The 23,117-nt window shown below is 49.5% G+C and overlaps 1 protein-coding gene across 1 annotated transcript in view; it reads right to left on the minus strand.

The window, feature by feature from the left end:
• Nucleotides 1-1,119: 1,119 nt before the first annotated feature.
• Nucleotides 1,120-23,117, minus strand: part of USE1 (unconventional SNARE in the ER 1) — a 101,744-nt gene continuing 79,746 nt past the window's right edge. The window contains exons 7-8 of the mRNA XM_088478471.1: nucleotides 20,069-20,231; nucleotides 1,120-2,565 (exon numbers count right to left, since the gene is read on the minus strand). Coding sequence (XP_088334597.1) covers nucleotides 2,386-2,565; nucleotides 20,069-20,231 — 343 coding nt within the window. The 3' untranslated portion in view covers nucleotides 1,120-2,385. The remainder of the gene's footprint in view (nucleotides 2,566-20,068; nucleotides 20,232-23,117) is intronic.

Here is a 23,117-nt window from a genome sequence, read left to right on the forward strand (position 1 = left end):
ATATCATGCAGATAGGAACGATTTTTGTTTAGTGTCAGGTCGGTCGACCGTGAAATTGTTCAAGGGTGTACCCCATATAAGGTGACGTGGTTGGCTTACACTCTCATAGCTAATAGAAATGGTTTATATGGACAGCGGATTGGTGGATCTTTATTATTATTGTTTAATTTACATAGTGCCACTAATATACGCAGAACTGTATAGAGAATATATATAATTCATTTAGGCCCCTGTCCTACTGGAGCTTACAGTCTAAAATTCCTAGCACAAAAGCGCTCATGCAGTAGTGTTAATTATGTCAGAATACAAATAACTTACCAGTATGTTTTTTGGAGATTACAAAGTGCTGCATGGCAAGTGATATCACACTGTGCAAAGGGCTTATTAGCATCTAGAAGTCAAATATATGTAGGGGATGTAGTTAGTATGCCGGTGGACGGGATGTCAGCCATAAAAAACCCCGATGTCGGAAGCCCAACTCGACACTAAAGATAGGCAGCGAAATCCCGAAACCAGAATCTCCACAGCCACCATCCAGAAGGAAGGTACCCTGGGGCATCTTAACTGTTAGTCGTGGGGGTGGAGGGTTAGGTTGAGGTACCACAGAGTGGTTAGGGTTAGGCTTTGGGGGGGGGGTGGGGAGGTTAGGGTCAGGCACCACTGTGGGGTGGGTTAGTCACCACTGGGAAGTTGGGGTTAGGCACCACTGTGGGGTGGGTTAGTCACTACTGTGGGGTGGGTTAGGCACTAATGGGGGGGGGGGGGGGTGTTAGGGTGTGGAGGGTTAGGGTGCAAGAAAGGAGAGTTAGGGGGAGAAGGTGGGGAGGGTTAGTATACTCACCCGATCCCTGTCGGGATACTGCTGTTGGCATTTTGACAGCAGGCATCCCGACAGCCGGTATTTCATACCCAACCCATATATAGTAGGGTAGAAACAACATTGAAATTATGAAGGGAAGCTGTTGCACTGTTGTATTTATAGTGCAAAGTTGTGATACCTCATATCGATATCCTGATCTTGCGCCTGCCAACCATTGTGTTTGTATACATCCCTGAATCAGGCTCTATATACTGTATAAAGACAAATTGTTAAGCATAAATGTACTCCAAACCTACAGATCAATTAAGTATTGCAAATATAACAATATGTTTTTTATTTAGTATACCACTGGACATAATGCGACATTAAAATGATTTGCTTCTTGAGAAGTTCCTGAGAATTTCTTCTTTCATATCTGGATAGTAAACTTGGCCTCATGTAAGGTTGGTTAGGCTAAAAAGACTAGTAGAACTTCCTTGTGCCCCTATAGGTGCCTACACATAGCGATTTTTTTCCCGATCTGGCTGATTCCGACATATTGGAACGACAGATCGGGTAAAAAATGCCCAAATCGTGAGTCCCCACTCAAGATGCGCGGCCCCGCATGTCGCACATCGCATCTTCAGATCTGCCGTGCAGTACGGCAGATCTGACAATCTAGACACAAATGCACTGTTAAAAACTCTGGCTGTAGGAGATCAGATGAAGATTGGACAGCGTATCGTGTGCATATCGTGTGCAGAGCTGCCAGGGAGAGTTTCAAGGGAAATTGGACACATCGTCGGATCGTGAGTACATCGGTATGTGTGTGGGCACCTTTAGTCTGCAAATAAGCCTCTGGGTCTGGTTCAGATTCCACAATCTAGTAACCCACAGCATGTGCAATTACAAAGGGTCTATTATTTTTGGTTTTCATTGAGTTAGTGTGAAATCTATCACTGTGAACTCTGTGTTTGTGATATTCATATCTGGCTACAATTTATGGGGAATGATGAAACACATGAAAAAGTTAAACCAAATACAGTAGATGCATGTTTTCCTGTATAGCACAAGCCATAATAAACCATTTATTTCTCCCCTTCCCAGACCATGAAAAGGTAGCACTATGGGGGCGATTCAATTCAACGCGAATTGAACAGCACCAGGAGCGAGCTCCCGGAGCCATTCAATTCAGTGCGCTGTGTAGTCGGAGAATGCCAGTTACCGCGCCTTAACCGGCATTCTCTGACCGAAGTGCCGTGCGCGCAGATGTTAGCGCCGCGCTATGCAGAAAAACAGCTGCGCGCCCGGGACTTTGATCGGATTTCTTCTCGCATCCCCTGGGGGGGGTGCGAGAAAAAATCTTTAGCGTGCCCAAACAGTGCGGTGTATTCAATAGCTTCAGGAGCTACCTCCCACGGATATTCAACATCGCGTTGAATTGAATGGCTCCCTATGTGGTATGTGTAACACCTGGTGAATGTGTTGGTCAGCTGCAACAAAACAGATAAAGAAATCCAGGTTGCTGCCATCTCAGAGATCATTCTGTATGAAGAAAATGGTGAGAGCTAGATAAGGGTTTGCCATCACAGACGAGGGAATAATCTGATGAAAAGTATCATGCTGATAAAGGTGAAGCAGACAAATATAAGAATCATCCATAAAAGCCAGTTGACAGACTTCTTGGCATGTTGTTCCAGACGGTCTGATTCCGTTTTCAGCTTCTCAGAGTTCTGGTCTGCTAACCTCAGAGACTGGGAAAGGGTCTGGTTGGAGGAAAGCAGCCGGTAAGATACTCAAATTAGTTGCCATGAATGAAATGAACAGAAAGGCTCTCAACATTGGTCCTCAAATTCACCCAGTACCACACCTTGGGAGTATTAATGACCGGAGTTGAGATGACACAAATGACATGTGACATGCGAGCACAGTAATACAGAAATGTAAAGGGTGACACCAAATATGCACGAGTGTAAAGAATAGGATTGCTTGATTTATATTATAGTATACATGCTAAATGAAATATAGCCACCAGGATTTCTCTTTTCTTCTTGAAAATGAAGATTTCAGGATTCAAGTAATGTAAATAAGAAATGACTTACAAATATTCAGGCACCCGCAGTTCTGAGTTAATGATAAAATAGGTTTGGAGTTGAAAATTAGAGTACACAAATTGAATTGTCTTTAATGTGGTGAAAGCGCTTTAAATGAGGGAAATTGCTTTCTGATTAATAATGTTCTTTAACCACTTAACTGACAATTTTTTTTTCTGAAAACCGCTCCAAAATTGTAGTTTTTTTTTTTAGTGAATTAGGTGAGGAACGTCAATTTTAACTTATTTAAAATGGTTTCATCAAAAAAAAAAAAAAAAAGTTTTCTTTTTTTTTTTAAAAATCGGGTTTTCAAATACCGGAACATCGGAACCGTCGCGACGTTCAAATTGAGACCGGATCCAGGCACCAGGTACGTAAGGGGAGTGAGGGGGGAAGTTTACTTACTTTTCCCCAGCAGCTGCTGGCACTGGGTAGGGGGTCAGCAGCACAGCAGAGGGGGAGAGGGTGCTGACAAGCAGAGGGACTGGAAGGTCCCTCTGAGAGCAGCAGCTGTGGGAAGATTCTCTTCCTGCAGCAGCCCTCATGTTTATCTGTCTGGACGAAATTTTACGTCCAGTACAGATAAAGAACTGCCTGGTGTGGACAGAAGCTTACGTCCATGCCAGGCAAGTGGTTAAAGACAGCCACGTACAGTGGCGTAACTACCGAGGTTGCAAGGGGTGCGGCTGCTATGGGGCCCGGGCTGCCTCCAGGGCCCACTGCTCCCCCTGCACACAGTTAGTTACGCATGGATTGGTCACCTGTACAAGGAACTCGGCAGGCTGGCTGGCCAGAGAGTGAAGTAGAGTGACACATGGGATTTGTAGTTTTATCTTTTACTGCTCACACTCTGAGCAGTTGAAGATAAACTACAAATCCCATGAGGCTATGATCCGCCCTCTGACTTTACCTCTGCTCTGCATCTCTTGACTGGGAGATGGACACAGTGTTGGTGCCAGACTGAACCTAGTTAGAAAGAGAAGTGAACAGGGACCATCACAGCCAGCTGCACAAGGCATGCTAGGTGAGAGCACTGGGGTAGGTGCATTATGTGTGTGACAATGGCTGACTGCTATATGTGTGTGTGTGACTGCTATATGTGTGTATGACAATGGCTGACTGCTATGTGTGTGACTGCTATATATGTGTGTATGACAATGGGTGACTGCTATATGTGTATTAGCGTTCCCGCTAGGCTGTTTTAGCGGGGCGCGGCGCCCTGCCCTCCTTCTGGAGGGCATAAAGCACCCTGCCCTCCAGGAGGAGGGCAAAAAGCGCCCTGCCCTCACAGCCTGCGGGAACCGTTCTCACCAGCGGGACGCAGTGTCCCGCGGGTGGAGAAACATGCGGTGACCCGGTCACCGCCGGAGAATAGACGCCGGGCGCATGCGCCCGGCATCTATTCTCCCTGTCTGCAGGCTTGGGGGCTGCCCGGCGGGTCCGTAAGTGCCGGGCACGCCCCCCAAGAGTGACGAAAAGGGGACGCGTCTTATAGACACGCCCCCTTTTCCGATGACCACGCCCCCTTCTCGGTCGCCAGCGCGCCTTCGGCGCGCGCACGGGCATGCCCTCTCTAGCTCCGGCGCCCTGCCTCCCACCGGAGCTAGAGGGAACACTATGTATGACAATGGCTGACTGCTATGTGTGTGTGACTGCTATGTGTGTGTGGGACAATGGCTGACTGCTATGTGTGTGTGACTGCTGTGTGTGTGTGTGACAATGGCTGACTGGAGTGTGTCAGAAACAATTAGTGACTGCTGTGCTTGAGGCAATGGGTAACTGCTATGTTTGTGTGTGAGACAATGGGTGACTGCTATATATGTGTGTGTGTGACAATGGCTGACTTGTGTGTGTGTGTGTGTGTGTGTGTGTGTGTGTGACAATGGTTGGCTGCTATGTTTGTGTGTGACAATGGCTGACTGCTATATATGTGTGTGACAATGGGTGACTGCTATATGTGTGTGTGACAATGGGTAACTGCTATATGTGTGTGTGACAATGGGTGACTGCTATATATGTATGTGAGACAATGGGTGACTGCTATATATGTGTGTGAGACAATGGGTGATTGCTGTGTGTGTGTGTGAGACAATGGGTGATTGCTATATGTGTGTGTATGACAATGGGTGACTGCTATTTGTATATGTGTGACAATGGGTGACTGCTATATGTGTATGTGTGTGACAATGGGTGACTGCTGTGTGTGTATGTGTGTGACAATGGGTGACTGCTGTGTGTGTGACAATGGGTGACTGCTATATGTGTGTGTGTGACAATGGCTGACTGGAGTGTGTGAGAAACAGTTAGTTACTGCTGTGTTTTGAGGCAATGGGTAACTGGTGTGTGTGAGGGACAATGGGTAACTGGTGTGTGTGAGGGACAATGGGTAACTGGTGTGTGTGAGGGACAATGGGTAACTGGTGTGTGTGAGGGACAATGGGTAACTGGTGTGTGTGAGGGACAATGGGTAACTGGTGTGTGTGAGGGACAATGGGTAACTGCTATGTGTGTATGAGGGACAATGGGTGACTGATGTGTGTGTGTGTGTCAATGTCTGAATGCTATGTGTGGGTGTATTTGTTGTGCATGTGTGTCTGGGGTCACCACCAGCAATGCCATAATGCGGAAGGCAGGTTCGACATCCGTGCCCACAATTGCGGGGTGGCTCTACCAAATGTATAAATATATATAAATCCTTATTTGAGGGTCAGGAATAAATGCTAAGCAGATCCAATCAGGGCTCAGCATGTGCTCATATGATTTTGGCACTCAAATATTTCAGGGCAATATTCCAGTCCTCTCAAGATTAAAAATGTTATTTCCCCTATAATGTGGGGGCATATTTTTTTTTACCTCTCTGTGCCAATGGAGGGGGGGGCCCTTTTAAAATTTTGCAATGGGGCCCACAAAGTTCTAGTTACGCCCCTGGCCCCATACATCACAATGAATTATATTGTAATTAAAGGCTTACATTTTCTTACACAATTTATCCAGTGTGACAAGGAGATTGCATTTCCCATACAAAACTGTGTGCCACTATGCCAGCTTCTGACAGCTGCATATCCCTGGCTGGTTATTGGATGGGTGAATTAATATTTATTACATCCACTAATCATGCTTATTTTCTGCACTTAAACACTGATAAAAATGGGAAATCAATTTAAAGATTATAATATCCAATTTTAAATGGGAAACAGTATTTGGAATCCTATCTAAATGTCTAAAAGAACTAATCATACAATAATGCTCAGAATTGGAATTAACCCTTCAGCGACAAGTATGCTCAGTGAAATAAATATTAGCTTGTGAATAATAAAAACAACAACAACCAAATCTGGATATAAAGTGTCTCGTGCAATCACTGTAAATTCATGACGTGCATAGAAATCGGTCTGCCAGAGGTGAAGCTCATCTGTGCTGTTCCTGGGACCCCAGGGTGTACTGCGTGTGTTGTATAATATATACTGCGTGCCAGGCCGGCAGAGCAGGACCGTAGTGTGGTCTGCGTGCTGCTGGCACTTGTAGTTCTACAGTTGGGACCCAGTACAGATAATCTGACAACAGCCTAATGACACCACAGCTATCACCTCTGGCAGACCGATTTCTATGCACGTCATGAATTTACAGTGATTGCACGAGACACTTTATATCCAGATTTGGTTGTTGTTGTTTTTATTATTCACAAGCTAATATTTATATCACTGAGCATACTTGTCGCTGAAGGGTTAATTCCAATTCTGTTTATTTGTTTCTTAAATACTTGCACTAGTATTGTCCTATTTACCCAGAGCTGACGCCCATATTATTTACGGGCTGAGGTGCCAGTTAAAAACAGCTGATAGTTCATCTCTTTGTTTCATAAATCCATAAATTTGCTAAAATTGGCGCTGTACCCATCCATTTTTTCTACACAATAATGCTCATCAAAGTAATTCATGAAATATATATACAGGTTGAGTCTCCCATATCCAAATATTCCGAAATACAGAATATTTTTAGCATGACTGAGATAGTAAAACCTTTGCTTTTTGATGGTTTAATATACACAAACTTTGTTTAAGGCATAAAATTATTTAAAATAAAGTATAAAATTACCTATAGGCTGTGTGTATAAGGTCTATATGAAATATAAATTAATTTCATGTATGTACACAAACTTTGTTTGAGTCACAAAATTATTATTATATAAAATTACCTTCTGGCTGTGTGTATAAGGTGTTTAAGAATCATAAATGCATTCTGTGTTTATATTTGGGCCCTATTCTTAAGACCTTTCAATATGATATACAAATATTCCAAAATACGGAATATTCCGATATCCAAAATACCCTTGGTCCCAAGCATTTGGATATGGGAGACTCAACCTGTACACACGACACATGGAAAATCTGCAAATAATTTAATAGTGGGTAGGAAAATATAAATTTCTTGTTTGGGCAACAGGCAATTTATTTGATGGTGGGCGCTTTTTACTTTAAGAGTGGGAGGGGGATGCATACTATGAGTGGACAATGCATTGCAGATAATAGTTACTACATTTCTACTCAGCTGTGTGAACAGGGCTCATTTCTGTTATAATACTCCAGTTTGTGGAGAGATGAAGGTTAAAGGACTACACCAGTACTATGGGGCATATTTATCAATTATCGCTTTGTAGACCTGATCTTTGTAATTTCTTATAAACACTATTTGTAGCAATAAGAAATTAACATTCACAGGAATGAGTCAAAATACACATGCAGAGATAGAGGCTCCAACAGTAACCAGTCTCTGCAATATGTTAGAAGTGATCACACTACTACTGCATACTGTATGCGTGGTCTGCTGAGTCATTTTTGTGGAATGTTGCCTATAGGTAACAGATGGCGCTAGCTGTCGGGGGTACTTGGTAAATCTGGCATCTTTGCAGCCCGTATACCTATGGGAGCTGCAGGTGTTGTTGAAAGTGGAGGTACAGCGGCAGATATGGAAAAATCATACATTCGTTTGTAATTATATTTGTGGGTATCCCTCAAAAATGGGTGTTTTTCGTGGAATATACCCTAAATATTGATATATAGGCCCCTACGAAATAAAGGATGGAAATAATCATTCTAACTTCTAAACAAATAAAACAATAATATGAGATATGGTAAGAACTTACCTTTGTTATCTCTATTTCTACGAAGTCCATAGGGTTCCACAGGATACCTTGGGGGGTATAGGTGATGACGTCAGGCATCGGGCACCATAGAGTTAAGTTTTCAGCCTCCCAGGATGCACTAGGGTCCCCCTCCTATACCCCGCCCCCCGAGCCAAGGCATCTCAGTTACGTACCAAGCTATAGGCCGGAGGAGGAGAAGGAAGAGAGAGAAAAAAGATCTGGACACACACAAGCATCACATTCTCACCAGAGGGAGACGGAAAAACCGGTGACCAGAGTAAAGCCCATCTGCAGCACAGGTGCGACAGGGCGGGAGTCCTGTGGAACCCTATGGACTTCGTAGAAATAGAGATAACAAAGGTAAGTTCTTACCATTTCTCATATTTTCTACATCAGGGTCCATAGGGTATCCACAGGATACCTTGGGGATGTCCCAAAGCAATATCCTTTAAGGGTGGAGACGCTCCTGTGCTGAAAGGAGAATCCGCTGCCCGAAGGAAGCATCCTGAGAGACAAAGGTGTCAAACGCGTAATACCTCACAAAGGTATGGACCGAGGACCATGTGGCAGCCTTGCAGATCTGGACTGCAGAGGCACCAGGTCGAGCAGCCCACGAAGGACCCACAGACCTAGTGGAATGAGCCCTCACAGAGGCAGGAACCGGAAGGCCTTCATGAAGATAACAAGAGATATGGTAAGAACTTACCTTTGTTATCTCTGTTTCTACGAAGTCCATAGGGTCCACAGGGTGACCTTGGGGTATAGCTGGATCCTCGGGCACCACGGAGTTAAAGCTTTCAGCTGCTCCCAGGATGTACTTGGGTCCAACCTCCCCTATACCCCGCCCCCGAGCCACAGGCACCTCAGTTGGTAAGCAGCCCAGGCCGGAGGAGGAGACGAAACAGAGAGAAGGAAGACTGGAACACACAAGAACCATACTCACAGAAATGGGAGACGGAAAACCGGCGACCAGTCACACAGCCCATATGAAGCCAGGTGCGTCAGGGCGGGTGCCCTGTGGACCCTATGGACTTCGTAGAAACAGAGATAACAAAGGTAAGTTCTTACCATATCTCTTGTTTTCTACTTCAGGGTCCATAGGGGTCCACAGGGTGACCTTGGGGATGTCCCAAAGCAGTCCAACTAAGGGCGGGGACGCTCCTGTGCTGATAGGAGGACCCGGCGCCCAAAGGATGCATCCTGAGAGGCAAAGGTGTCAAACGCATAGAACCTCAAAAAGGTCTGAATGGAAGACCAGGTGGCCGCCTTACAGAGCTGAACAGCAGAGGCGCCACGTCTAGCAGCCCAAGAGGGACCCACAGACCGAGTGGAATGAGCCTTAACAGAGGCTGGAACAGGTAAACCCTCCTGCATATAAGCCTCAATAATAACAGAACGAAGCCTACGGGCTAGAGTCTGTTTGTTGGAAGGCCAACCCCTCTTGTGAAAACCAAAGAGGATAAACAAAGAATCCGACTTCCTCACAGAACTAGTCCGGTCCACATAAACCTGGAGTGCACGGACGTCGTCTAAGGAAGTCTCCCCAGCCGAAAGATCAGGCGACTGAAAGGCTGGTACAACAATTTCCTGATTAATGTGGAACCTGGAAACCACCTTAGGCAGGAAATCAGGACGAGTGCGAAGCACCGCTCTGTCCTGATGAAAAATCAGAAAAGAGGGACGACAAGAAAGTGCCCCCAAATCTGAAACCCTCCTGACAGAAGCAATTGCCAAGAGGAAAACAGTTTTAAAAGTTAGCCACTTGAGCTCCACTGACTCCAAGGGCTCAAAAGGCGGACCCTGTAAGGCCCGAAGAACCACCGCCAAATCCCACGGGGCCACAGGTGGCACAAAGGGAGGCTGGATTCTTAAAACTCCCTGGAAAAAGGTGTGTACGTCCGGCATAGCAGCGATCCTGCGCTGGAACCACACCGACAGAGCAGACACGTGCACCTTCAGTGAGGAAAGACGTAATCCTAAGTCGAAACCCGACTGAAGGAAAGCCAAAATACGCGAAACCCGGAACACCAGGGGATCATATTTTCTGGCCTCGCACCACTGAAAGTAAGTGTGCCACACTCTGCGATAGATCCTCGCGGAAGCAGGCTTGCACTCCCTCAGCATGGTGGTAATAACGGAGCTAGAAAAGCCCCGAGACCTCAGGACGGCTGTCTCAAGAGCCACACCGTCAAAGATAGTCGACCCAGATCCGGGTGAAGACAGGGCCCCTGAGACAACAGGTCCCGCCGTTGAGGTAGGAGGAACGGAGCGTCGATGGACAAAATCCGCAGATCGGAGTACCACGGCCTTCTGGGCCACCAGGATCAGTGTGCCTCCGTCCTGTTTGAACTTGCGCAGGACCCGAGGCAGCAGAGATATCGGAGGGAACAAGTAAGCCAGTTGAAACAGCCATCTCACCGGCAGCGCGTCTATCAGACTTGCGCCTGCGTCCCTTGTCCTTAACCCGTACACGGGCAGCTTGTGATTGTGACGGGACGCCATCAGGTCCAGCTCTGGCAGCCCCCACTTGTCCACGAGTAGTTGGAATACCTCTGGATGAAGCGACCATTCCCCGGGATGCACGTCGTAACGGCTGAGGAAGTCTGCCTCCCAATTGAGGACTCCTGGGATGAAAACTGCCGAGAGAGCTGGAAGATAGCGCTCCGCCCAAGCCAGGACGCGGGACACCTCCGACATCGCAGCTCGACTGCGAGTCCCTCCCTGGTGATTGATGTACGCCACCGTGGTGGCGTTGTCTGACTGCACCTGAACGGCCCTTCCGTGAAGAGCGGTGCCGGACGACTGCAGGGCTCTGTATACTGCCCTCAGTTCCAGGATGTTGATGGGAAGAATCGCTTCCTCCGCCGACCAACGACCCTGAAGTGACAAGGAGCCTGTCACCGCCCCCCCAACCCCGGAGACTGGCATCTGTCGTGAGCAGAACCCATTCCGGGATCCAAAAGGGGCGCCCCTCTAGGAGATGAGCTGTCTGTAGCCACCAGGCTAGGGACAGACGCACCTCCGAGGACAACACCAGCATCTGAGAGCGGATCCTGTGTGGCAATCCGTTCCATTCCGAAAGAATCAGCCCCTGCAGGGGCCTGGAATGGAACTGGGCAAACTCCACCATGTCGAATGCCGACACCATGGACCCCAAAACTCTCATCGCTGAGTGCACCGACACTCTGCCACTGCTCAGACAGCCGTGAATCCGCAGCTGTAAGGAGGAGACCTTCTCTGGAGTCAGAAAAATCCGTTGCTGACGAGAGTCCAGCAGGGCCCCCAAATGAACCATCCACTGTGATGGGATGAGGGAGGACTTCTTCCAGTTGATCAACCAGCCGTGCGCCTGTAGACCAGCGACCGTCAGGTGGAGATGCTGGATCAGTACCTCCGGGGAGCTTGCCAGCAAGAGGAGGTCGTCTAGATACGGTAGCAACCGTATCCCCTGGCTCCGAAGGTGAGCCGCCATGACCGCCATCACCTTGGTAAATACCCTTGGTGCCGTGGAGAGACCAAAGGGTAGAGCCCTGAATTGGTAGTGGTTGTGGAGAATAGCAAACCGCAGAAACTGTTGGTGCGATGTTGCTATAGGCACATGGAGGTAGGCGTCCTGGATATCCAGGGAGACCATATAATCCCCCGGTTCCATCGCCAGAATGATGGAACGCAAAGTTTCCATCCTGAATTTGGGAACCCTGAGAAACCTGTTCAGGCACTTCAAATTGAGGATGGGGCGATGAGAGCCATTGGGTTTCAGCACCAGAAACAGCGTAGAGTAATACCCCATCCCACGTTGAGACTGTGGTACGGGTATAATGACCCCCGCCGTCAGCAAGGCCTCTATGGCTTCCTGAACCTGCAAGGCCTTGGTTTTGTCCTGAGAAGGACTTGTGCAAAAAAACTGGCAAGGCGGCCTGTGCCGAAAAGACAGGGCGTACCCCTGGGAGACCACTTCTCGCACCCAGGCATCCGTGGTGGTATTGTGCCAGCACTGGGCGAATTGAAGAAGTCGGCCTCCCACTCTGGGGTCCCCCAGAGGGAGGCCCGTCCCATCACGCAGAAGGCTTATCTTCTGGCTTGGAAGAAGGGCGCCTAGCACTCCAGGCTTGCTTCTTTGGCTTTGAGGCGGTCTTGGGTGCGGACTGCCTTGGGACGGACTGACCCTTTGCCTTGCCCTGAACCCGAAAGGAACGAAAGGCCGAGCTCCGGACCTTAGCAGGTGTAGTAGCTGAAGGGAGGAAGGCTGACTTGGATTTCGCCAGGGTATCTACTATTTTGTCCAGGTCCGGACCAAATAGTAATTCTCCATTAAAAGGTAAGGCCTCCAAGCCTTTCTTTGAATCCGCGTCTGCTCTCCAAGACCGCAACCACAAGGATCTACGAGCAGACACTGCTGCCGCCGAAACCCTAGAGGTCAACAGGCTAGCATCCAAAGATGCTTCTCCAATGTAGGAGGCGGCATCTCTCATCTGTCCTAACAACGCCCTCTGGACGTCCGGAGCTTCATCCGTAAACGCGTCCTCCAAGGCGTTGGCCCACCCCTCAATGGCCTTGGCCACCCAGGAGATGGCCATGGACGGCCGGGCTACCGCCCCTGAGAGAGAATAAATAGACTTTAAACAAGTCTCCACCTTCCTGTCCGTAGGATCCTTCAGCGAGGATATAGACGGCAATGGCAAAGTAGCACTCCTGATGAGGCGTGTTACATGGGAATCAACTGCAGGCGGAGTTTCCCACTTCTTACAATGCGCTTCCGGGAATGGATAATTGGACGCCAAGCGTTTCTGTGGCAGGAAACGCTTACTGGGTGTCTGCCAGGCCACCGCCATGTGATCAGTCAACTGATCAGACAAGGGGAACGCTGCAGAAGTAACCTTAGCTCTTTTAAAACTAGGATACCTCGACTTGGGAGCGGGTGCCTCATCCTCAATCAGAAGAAGAATGGCCTTAACCAGAGCCCGCACATTGATGGAAGACTTAGTGTCTACCTCCTGGACTGAGGCAACTGAGGCTGAGTCATCCTGCACCTCACCATCATCCGAGGACACCTCAGAATCCGGAAGATGCGCAGCCTGCGCCATGACTGAGCGTTTAGACGCCCTGGAAGGCACGTCACTGCGCAACATCGACTGAAAAGCCGAAGATGTTGCCGCCAAATCTTGGACAGTGTGGGAAAGCGCATCCACCCAGGGTGGAGGAGCTGCCACAGGAGCCTGAAACGGCACCACAGCCTGCTGTGCCACAGGGGTGGACTGAATATACATTGGCAACCCCGCATAGGGACCAACAGGCTGAGACCCCGGGGGAGTCTGCAATAATTGTGGGACACCCGGGGAATGGGGGATGGCAGGCTGGGGCAACGCCCTAGTAGGGGCGGCAGTCGGGACCGACAGACGGTCCGCGATGGACACCAGCACCTGGGAAAACATCGCCCATGGTGGCTCCTGCGACATGGGAGGTTTAGACATACCAGGGAGAGCCTGGCACCGTCCGCACAGGCCGTCCTGTGACAAATCCTCCCTATCCACTCCTGCAGAACAGCAATACCGGAGCCCCGGAGTGCCCAATCTCCTCCTCGGACATGACGTTGGAAGAAAACGTGCGCACTCACCCGTGTGCTGGACAACAGCCCACAATATGGCACCGTGTAGCACACAACTGTATGTGACGGACCTCACAAATACGTGATCTATATAGGCGAGGTCAGTAGAAACACCCTTCCCCCGCACACCTGTAGGGCTTGTAGGAGAAGGAAAGGGATAGGTATAGGCTGACAGTAAGTAGAAAAAAGACACAGACAGGCAGCACTAGCAAAAGTCACATACCATGCAGGAAGATATACTCACTGCACCTTTCCACTACAATCAACCTGCCCAGATTCAGTGTCTGGGAGGGCTATAGCGCTCTGCACACTGTCCTTTTGCAGGGGAGAGGTACACAGGGGGACCGGTCCGCGTGCTCCCTGAGAGTATCTGCGCTGCCACAGAGAAAATGGCCGCTGGAGACCTCAGAGGAGGAGTGGCCGAGTAGCTGCAGCTCAGCGACGCCAGACTCCGTGCTGAAAGGCGCGCTGAGCTGAGGGAAGGAGCCGCTAGACAGGGAAGGCTTCCTCCCCTGGCTAGCATATTAACCCCCGGGTTGCCGGCATCCCGCTTGCCGCGATATTAACCCTGGTAGTCTAGTGGTCTGGCGGGGTATGCATCCGCTGGAGGGGGGGCCCGCCGCCACCGCTAGCGCCCCCGGTCTGTCCCCTAGAACCGGGGGCATGGGACTGCATTTGAAAGGAACCCGTGCACCGCCGCTAATCAGCGGTGCGTGGCTTACCTGATCTCCCCGGCGTCTTCCGGCAGCAATACCGGGGGAAACCAGAGTCCGGGTAGTACAGACTCTGGCTTCCCCCGCCGCGATCCCCAGTTCAGTGCTGGCGTCGCGGCGCCAGCAGGGAGGAGCGGCAGCGTGGGCGTCTGTACAGACAGCCCTGCGCTGCCGCTCTGGAGAAAAACTGTAGTAAAAAATAAATAAAAAAATGTAACTAAGTTAAATAAAAAATTAAAAGCTTTAGGGGGCTGCTCCTGCAGCCCACCCCGCAGGGTGACCCAACTCCGGCCGGGCACCATCTAAAACTGAGGTGCCTGTGGCTCGGGGGCGGGGTATAGGGGAGGTTGGACCCAAGTGCATCCTGGGAGCAGCTGAAAGCTTTAACTCCGTGGTGCCCGAGGATCCAGGATCCAGCTATACCCCAAGGTCACCCTGGGGACCCCTATGGACCCTGAAGTAGAAAAGCTTTTGAAATGGCCATACGAATCCAGCCTGCCAAAGTCTGCTTTGAAGCAGGCCAACCCTTTTTACGGAAGCCATAGAGGACAAACAAGGAGTCCGACTTCCTAAACGAAGATGTGCGGTCAACATAAATTCTTAAGGCCCGCACAACATCCAAAGTGGCCTCACCCACTGAAAGATCAAGTGAGTTAAAAGCCGGCACAACGATTTCCTCGTTGATGTGAAAACTGGAAACAACTTTAGGAAGGAAATCAGGACGAGTGCGTAGCACCGCCCTGTTCCTATGAAAAATCAGAAAAGGGGGTCTACAGGAGAGAGCCCCTAAGTCAGAAACACGTCTGGCCGAAGCAATGGCCAGAAGGAAAATTGTTTCAGCTGCCAGCCATTTGAGGTCCACTGAGCCCAGTGGTTCAAACGGCGGTCCCTGGAGAGCCCTCAGGACCACAGCTAAATCCCAAGGCGCCACCGGTGGAACAAAAGGTGGCTGAATTCTGAGAACACCTTGCATAAAGTTGCGCACATCAGGGATTGCAGCAATCCTACGATGGAACCAGACGGACAGGGCAGACACCTGCACCTTCAGAGATGCAAGGCGAAGCCCATGGTCCAGTCCTGCCTGTAGGAAAGCTAACACTCTAGACAGACGGAACTCCCGAGGAGCATAACCTCTCGGCTGACATCACTGGAAGAACGTATGCCACACACGATGGTATATCCTTGCAGAGGATGGTTTCCGAGCCCTTAGCATTGTTTGCACTACAGAGCTGGAAAACCCTCTGGACCTTAATATGGCCGTCTCAACAGCCACGCCGTCAAAGACAGCCGAGTCAGGTCCGGGTGAAGACAAGGACCCTGTGACAGGAGGTCCGGGCGTAACGGCAACCGGAGAGGAATGTCCACGGACAGTCCCTGGAGGTCTGAGAACCAGTGCCTCCGGGGCCACGCGGGAGCTATCAACAGGAGCGTCCCTCCTTCCTGTTTGTTTTCCCTTCTTCCACAGGTAATCCGTAAATTCAGAGGAAACAGATAAGCAAACCGGAACGTCCACCGGACGGACAGAGCATCCACCAGAGACGCCTTTTCGTCTCTTGTGTGAGACCCGTACACCGGCAACTTGTTGTTGTACCGTGACGCCATGAGGTCGATCTCTGGAAGACCCCACCTGTCCACCAGAAGTTGAAAGACGTCCTGGTGCAGAGACCATTCTCCCGGATGAACGTCCTGGCGACAGAGAAAGTCCGCCTCCCAGATAAGGACTCCCGGGATGAAGACTGCTGATATGGCCGGGAGATTGCGCTCCGCCCAAACCAGGATTCGGAACACCTCTACGAGAGCCGCCCGACTTCGGGTTCCTCCTTGCCGATTTATGTAGGCCACGTTGGTAGCGTTGTCCGACTGGACCTGCACTGGGTGACCTTGGAGAACCGTTGTGCCTGCTGGAGAGCATTGAAAACCACGCGGAGCTCCAAGATGTTTATTGGAAGCTCTGCTTCCGCCCGAGTCCACCTGCCCTGGAACAAGTGTGGACCCGTGACTGCTCCCCAGCCCCGAAGACTGGCGTCCGTTGTCAACAGGACCCAATTCGCCACCCAGAACAGACGACCCTTGTTGAGATGGGTCGTCTGCAACCACCAGGCTAGAGACAGGCGAACCTCCGGAGTGAGCACCATCGTCTGGGATTTTAGACTCTGATGCAGTCCATTCCATTTGGACAGGATCAATTGCTGCAGAGGTCTGGAGTGAAACTGGGCATATTCCACCATGTCGAATACTGACACCATGGAGCCCAGTAACCTCATCGCCGAGTGCAGAGAGACACGGCGATTCTGCAGACAACTGCGCACCCTCAACTGCAAGGCAGAGATCTTTTCCCCCGTTACAAAGATCCTTTGCTGTCCGGAGTCCAATAAGGCTCCGAGGTGCAGAATCCTCTGAGACTGGATCAGGGTGGACTTCTGCCAGTTTATCAACCAGCCGTGCCGTTGCAGTACCACAATGGTCAGGTCCAAGTGGCGTAGAAGGAGCTCTGGAGATCCTGCCACCAACAAAAGGTCGTCCAAGTACGGTAACATGCGGACTCCCTGCAGCCGCAGGAAAGCCGCCATGACCGCCATCACCTTGGTGAATACACGTGGTGCTGTCGCCAGCCCAAAAGGTAACGCCCGGAACTGAAAGTGGTCGTTGCGGATTGCAAACCTGAGGAATTGTTGATGGCGTAAAAGAATAGGGACATGCAGGTAAGCGTCCTGTATGTCCAACGACACCATGTAATCCCCAGGTTCCAGCGCCAGAATAATGGACCGTAGGGTCTCCATCCGAAACCGCGGCACCCGCAAAGACTTGTTGAGTGCTTTGAGGTTGAGGATCGGACGATACGACCCATTGTGTTTCTGCACCAAAAACAAATTGGAATAGAAACCCGGGCCCCTCTGGGAGAATGGAGCAGGCACTATAACTCCAGCCTGGAGCATAGCGTGCAAAACCTTCCGCAGTTCCATGGCTTTGTTTCGGGTCTGATGGAAGACCCGTGGTGAAGAATCGAGACGGGGGCCTGTGCCGAAAGGAGAGGGCGTACCCGTGAGAAACCACCTCGAGAACCCAAGTGTCTGTCGTGGTAACCGACCAACACTGGGTGAACTGCAGCAGGCGGCCTCCCACTTTGGGATCTCCCAAAGGGAAGCCCGGACCATCAGGCCGCAGGCTTGTCATCGGGCTTAGGGGCCGGACATCTGGTACTCCAGGCCTGTTTCCAGGGCTTGGACGATTTTTTGGGGACAGCCTGTCTGGGAAAAGACTGCATCTTAGGCCTACCCTGGGCCCTGTAAGGACGACGTACCTGAACCGGAAGGAACCGCAGCAGACGGAAGACATGCCGATTTTGTCCAGATCCGGACCAAAGAGGACTTCTCCATTAAAAGGCAAAGCTTCCAAGCTCTTCTTGGAATCAGCGTCCACCTTCCAAAATCGCAACCATAAGGTGCGACGAGCAGCTACAGCTGCCGAAGAAATCCGAGATGCCAAGGTACTGATATCCAAGGCCACTTCATTGATATAAGTGGCCGAGTCCCGGAGATTGCCTATCAACTCGGTCTGTTCAGCCGAACAGTCGGAATCGAGAGACAACTCCAAACTATCAGCCCAGCGCTCCATAGCTCTGGCTACCCAACAAATGGCCATACCCGGCCTAGCTGCCCCCCCCCTGCAAGGGAATAAACGGACTTTAGGCAGATCTCTACCTTACGGTCCGTAGCATCCATCAAGGAAGACATGGAGGGCATGGGCAATGTGGCACTTCGGACTAGGCGTGTCACATGAGAATCCACCTGTGGAGGGGATTCCCACTTAGAAAAATAATTATCCGCAAACGGATAAGCCACCGCCAAGCGTCTCTGAGGCTGATACAGTTTGCCCGGATGTTTCCACGCCTCCTCTATGGTCCACTAACTGACCCGAAAGGGGAAACACTGTGGCGTCACCCTTAATATCCTTAAAAATGGCATATTTAGATTTGGACACCGGAGGATTATCATCCTCAATCACTAAAACTGTGCGGACTGCCCGAATAAGTCCAGGAATATAAACCTTGGACCTAGCGTCTGACTCTTTAGTACGGAGAGGTTCCTGGTCCGAAAGATCCAGAATCTCCCCATCATCAGACGTCACGTCGTCATACTCATAAGGAGCGGACAGAGACGCCACCGGCCGCTTATGAGGCCTCAACACAGACTCCCCTTGTAACACGTCTGACAAGTGCTGTACAGAACTTGTCAGAGAATTAACCCACGCAGGCTCCTGAGAGACTTGGGGAGGGGAAATAGGGAGACTGTGTGGTACCATCAATTGTCTCGGGAAACCCTGCATGGGTAACGACACCACTGACTGCTGGGACAATCCCATCTGTGAGAACGCGGGCTGCGGAGCTAACTGGCCCACGAGGGTTGTAAGCGCTTTGGCGAAACAAGCCCAGGGCGGCTCCTGTACCGGGACCGTGACAGTAATTGGCCGCGCCAATAAATAACACCCCCTCCGCTATTGGTACCTTACACGTAGTACACATAAGCTGGAGATGAAAGTCACTCTCAGACATGATGTTAAGTATGTGACCCCTCTCACTGATACTTGTTAGTATAGTGTGAGACCACCCTGCAATCACCGCACCGCAAGGGCTTTAGCAGAAAAAGATCAGGGACAGTGAAATGGCTGACAGTAGAAAATGAAAGTACAGGCAGCAGCGCTAGTAGAAGTCACATACAATGCAAAGAAAATCAATTCCTGCACTATCAGCACTGATACTCAACTACGCAGACACGGAGCCTCGTAGGACACAGCGCTGCATACACAGACCTGAACCCAACGGAGGAGAGGTATGCCGGGGGACCCAGACCGCGATGCCACAGCTCCAAAGCTTCCAGCAGCGTTCACCATGCGTCTTGTAAAGATGACCACCGAGGAGCATAGAGGAGGCCGGCCTGGGGAAGGAGCGCTGCCACAGGGCCAGTCAGCACAGTGCAGAGAGGGCTGTGTGCAGCGGGGGTGGCGCCGGCTGTTTACAGGGAGGGCGCGCTCCCCTGGCATGCAATTAACCCCTGGGACGACGCAGCACTACCGCTCAGCCGCGGTCCGCTGTCCCAGGGGGGTAGTGGAAGCGCAGGTTAGTACCTGGCTCCACGCTGCAGCCAGTCCCCAGGGAACCCCCTGCCTGGGGACTCTGGACCATGTTTCAGCAGGGTCCCACCGCGGGACCCCGCTGCTTACCTGCTGCCCCCTTGGATCCGGCCATGGTCCCAAACATCTGGGGTCACCGCTAGCTGTGACCCCAGATGCTTACCAGCATCCCCGGATCGGTACCGGCGTTCTGGTACCGGTGGGGGTGTAGGGAAGACAGCATGGACGTCAGCACTGACTGTCCATGCTGTACTTCCAGATGTGCAGCCACAGCTGCATTAAAGAAAACTTCAGGGGCTATTCTTAGCCCCCCTCTAACAGTTGCATCCGACTCCGGCCAGGCACCAAATGAAACTGAGATGCCTTGGCTCGGGGGCGGGGTATAGGAGGCGGACCCTAGTGCATCCTGGGAGGCTGAAAACTTAACTCTATGGTGCCCGATGCCTGACGTCATCACCTATACCCCCCAAGGTATCCTGTGGATACCCTATGGACCCTGATGTAGAAATAGCAATTATATGCAAGAAAAACCAAAGAAAAAGCAAGAAATAGTCTTTGCATCGCACGCAGTGCTCTGAGAAGTACCTGGTTGTCTTGTTTAATGACATTCTGTGCTGCTAGTGTGTTATTTTTAAGATTCTGTGTCAGGCGCAGCATCTCCTCAGCTAACTTCTCCTGCATGTTGTGGTGATGCTGTAACACCGCATCAAGCTCTGCTGCGGACTGCTTGTCATCGGAAGAGGAACCCCTACAAGATTTTAAATCAATTGTTTATTAATAGAACATGCTTAGATACACATAAATGGACTGAATGGTTACTGTAGCCACAGGTAAAATTAAACTAAAAGTTCAGAACACAAGGTCAGCAAACCTTCATCTAGCAATGCAGTCATACTTAAATAGGAAATTAAGTTGGATGGAATTATCACTTATGGTGGGTACACACCTGAAAGATATACCTGCAGATAGAGTGATCTGCATGTATATCTTTAGATGATGGTCGTTCATACACACTGAACGACCATCATCTATGCGGGAGCTGTTGGTCGGGCCGCCCCCCTCCCTGAGGCTGCCGCTGTGTGTACACGGGCGATCGGCTGATTGCTCGTACACAGTTGCCGTTGGACAGATATGTCTGCAGACATATCTGTCCATCGACTGTGCTGCACAGCCAATGCGATACGTCTGTGAACGACGTCGTTCACAGACATATCGTCTATACACACTGGCCGGCGTGCAGCAGATATATTGGCCGATCAATTGATCGTCCAATATATCGGCCAGTGTGTACCCAGCTTAAGAGCAAAATCTGGCGATGGCACTTAGTGGCACTTCCTAATAAACACTTATTGTGTTCCCTTTATCATGGATATCAGCCTCTCCTTTTGCTAAGTAAATAAACTACATACATGCAAGTGTAAACAAACCCAAGCATATCAGGGGCAAATGCAAAATATCTAGAGGAGGGTTTCCAAATGCCCAATTTTAGAGCGACTTCAAAGTCCATGATTAGCACTTTACAAGCATCATAGAAAGTGCAACATATGTAATACTTCAGACATATACAGGGTCAATGATCACAGCAAGCATTGAGATGTGCCAGCAAGGCACAGCTCTGTTACGTCCCTTATTTCTCATGTATTATATACAACTGCTATTGTGGTCATGATTCAAGGCAGTGGTCAGGTTGGGAAGGGGGGTTTCCAGGCAAATGCCCCCCCCCCCCCCTGCATTTGCATATTTCCTGCACTTCACTAAATATTTAATAAGGGGCGGTCATAAAAGCACAAAGACTGTCCATTTATACATATAGGTATGTACAACAGATTAAGGACCACCGTATTACTGTACAGTGTGCGCTGCAAGCCTCATGGGGCCAGTAAAGTGGGTACAGAAGAATGGTGATATACAGACAAAAGCAGGATTTAAATATTGTCAACTACTACAGAAAAGGAAATATCATTATATATTCAAAAAAATAATGTCATGCAGCTTATATGTGGTATACACAGCTAGCTCTACAGGGGACAACAGTCACAGGAGAAAGAGTGAAGCAGCAATGATGTCCTGTGATACCAACCAACCTGTAGCATTATGGAGCATTATGTACCATCACCCTAGAAAGGGACCTTCTGCTCCACGGGAGGTTTCTGTCCTCCCCGAGATCGCCTTAGGACACCTGCGTTATAGTTTACAGGTGTACTGCCCCAGTCAAACTTCATTCATCTAAAACTATTGCTACAGTATATAATGCCAAACAGGTTTAATAATTCTTAAGATGTAGTTATTTTACCGTCAAGCTGGATGCCGGCAATTAGAATACAGGCGCCGGAATCCCGACAGTAAGTATTAGGGTTAAGCACTAGGGGGATGGTTAGGGTTAGGCACTGGGAGGGGAGGTAAGATTTAGGGTAGGCTTACTTACCTCTAGGCCTCGGGATTGTAACCTAGGCCCATATTCAATTTGAGGCGAAAAGCCGTTTTCGTATGTTTTTGGCGGAAACTTTTCGCCGATGACGTCATTTCGCCAGGCAGAAAAGTCTTGCCGTATTCAATTTGAAAGACTTTCCGCCTACACAGAAAGTCAATGCAATGTAATATGTGGAAAAGTTTCACCTATGAATAGCAGGCGGAAAAAAGTGCAGAATTGGGGTTTTGGGGTGCAACGTTGCGGGAACCCCCGTGCAGCCTTCAGACAGTCCCGCAAAGGTAAACTTGTGTCAACATTTAAAAAAACAAAAAACACTTAACACCCCAAAAAATCACTTTGAATTTGGGGGTGAAAAAGAAAAATGTTGGGGGACAAAGTTAAAAGCTAGCGACCTTGACTCTGAGGGGGGTCCCCAAGTATGTCCCAGGTGTTTTTTTCATTGCAGGGGCTTGCGGCAGGTGGATTTTTCACGTTATTTTAAACTTAACTTTAGCAACTTTAAAATATGCTGGCCCCCATTTTCAAGTACCCCAAATTTGCAGGGACTAGTTATTTTCTGCAAAAAACCCTCCTGAATACTATTCTGCACCACGTATAGAAAAACGCTATTTAGCCGCTATTGAGCCCGTTTAAAAACAACAAATACCTTCAGCAAGCCAAATCGGGGGTAACCATAGCTAACTCCCATGTCAGGGCATCTTTTGGGGGGTGTCAGGCTGATTTCCCCAAATCTGACAGTACTTTCCGCTTGTTTAAGTTTCGCCGGGTCCCGTTTTCGAGTACTTTCAAATTGAATACGTCGATACACGGGCACGCGCGCAACACTTTTCTGCCTGCAAAACAGGCGATGTAGGCGAACAGTCCTGAAAGGCGAAAAAGTATTGCGGGTCCGCTCAAATTGAATACGGCACCTAGTCGGTATGCCGGCATCAGGATTCTGACACCTGGCATCCTGTACCCAAACCAGATTCTAAGCATAATAAAAACTTGTGTGTAGGGTCATGTGTGTTAAATATTTAAAGGAAATACAAAACATTTATGAAAGTTTGTTTTGGTAGAACATGGAAGCTATGTTATATTAGCCCAGCACAAACGTATCCAAAAGACAGAATCAAGAACCAAAAGTGAGCAGGTAGCAATAATGTCATTTAAAACTTGCAAACACAAAAATTATTAGAAGTGGCAGATACACATACAGTACTA

Source organism: Taudactylus pleione, unplaced genomic scaffold, assembly GCF_031769625.1.
Source record: "Taudactylus pleione unplaced genomic scaffold, aTauple2 ptg000214l, whole genome shotgun sequence".
Lineage (NCBI taxonomy): Eukaryota > Metazoa > Chordata > Amphibia > Anura > Myobatrachidae > Taudactylus > Taudactylus pleione.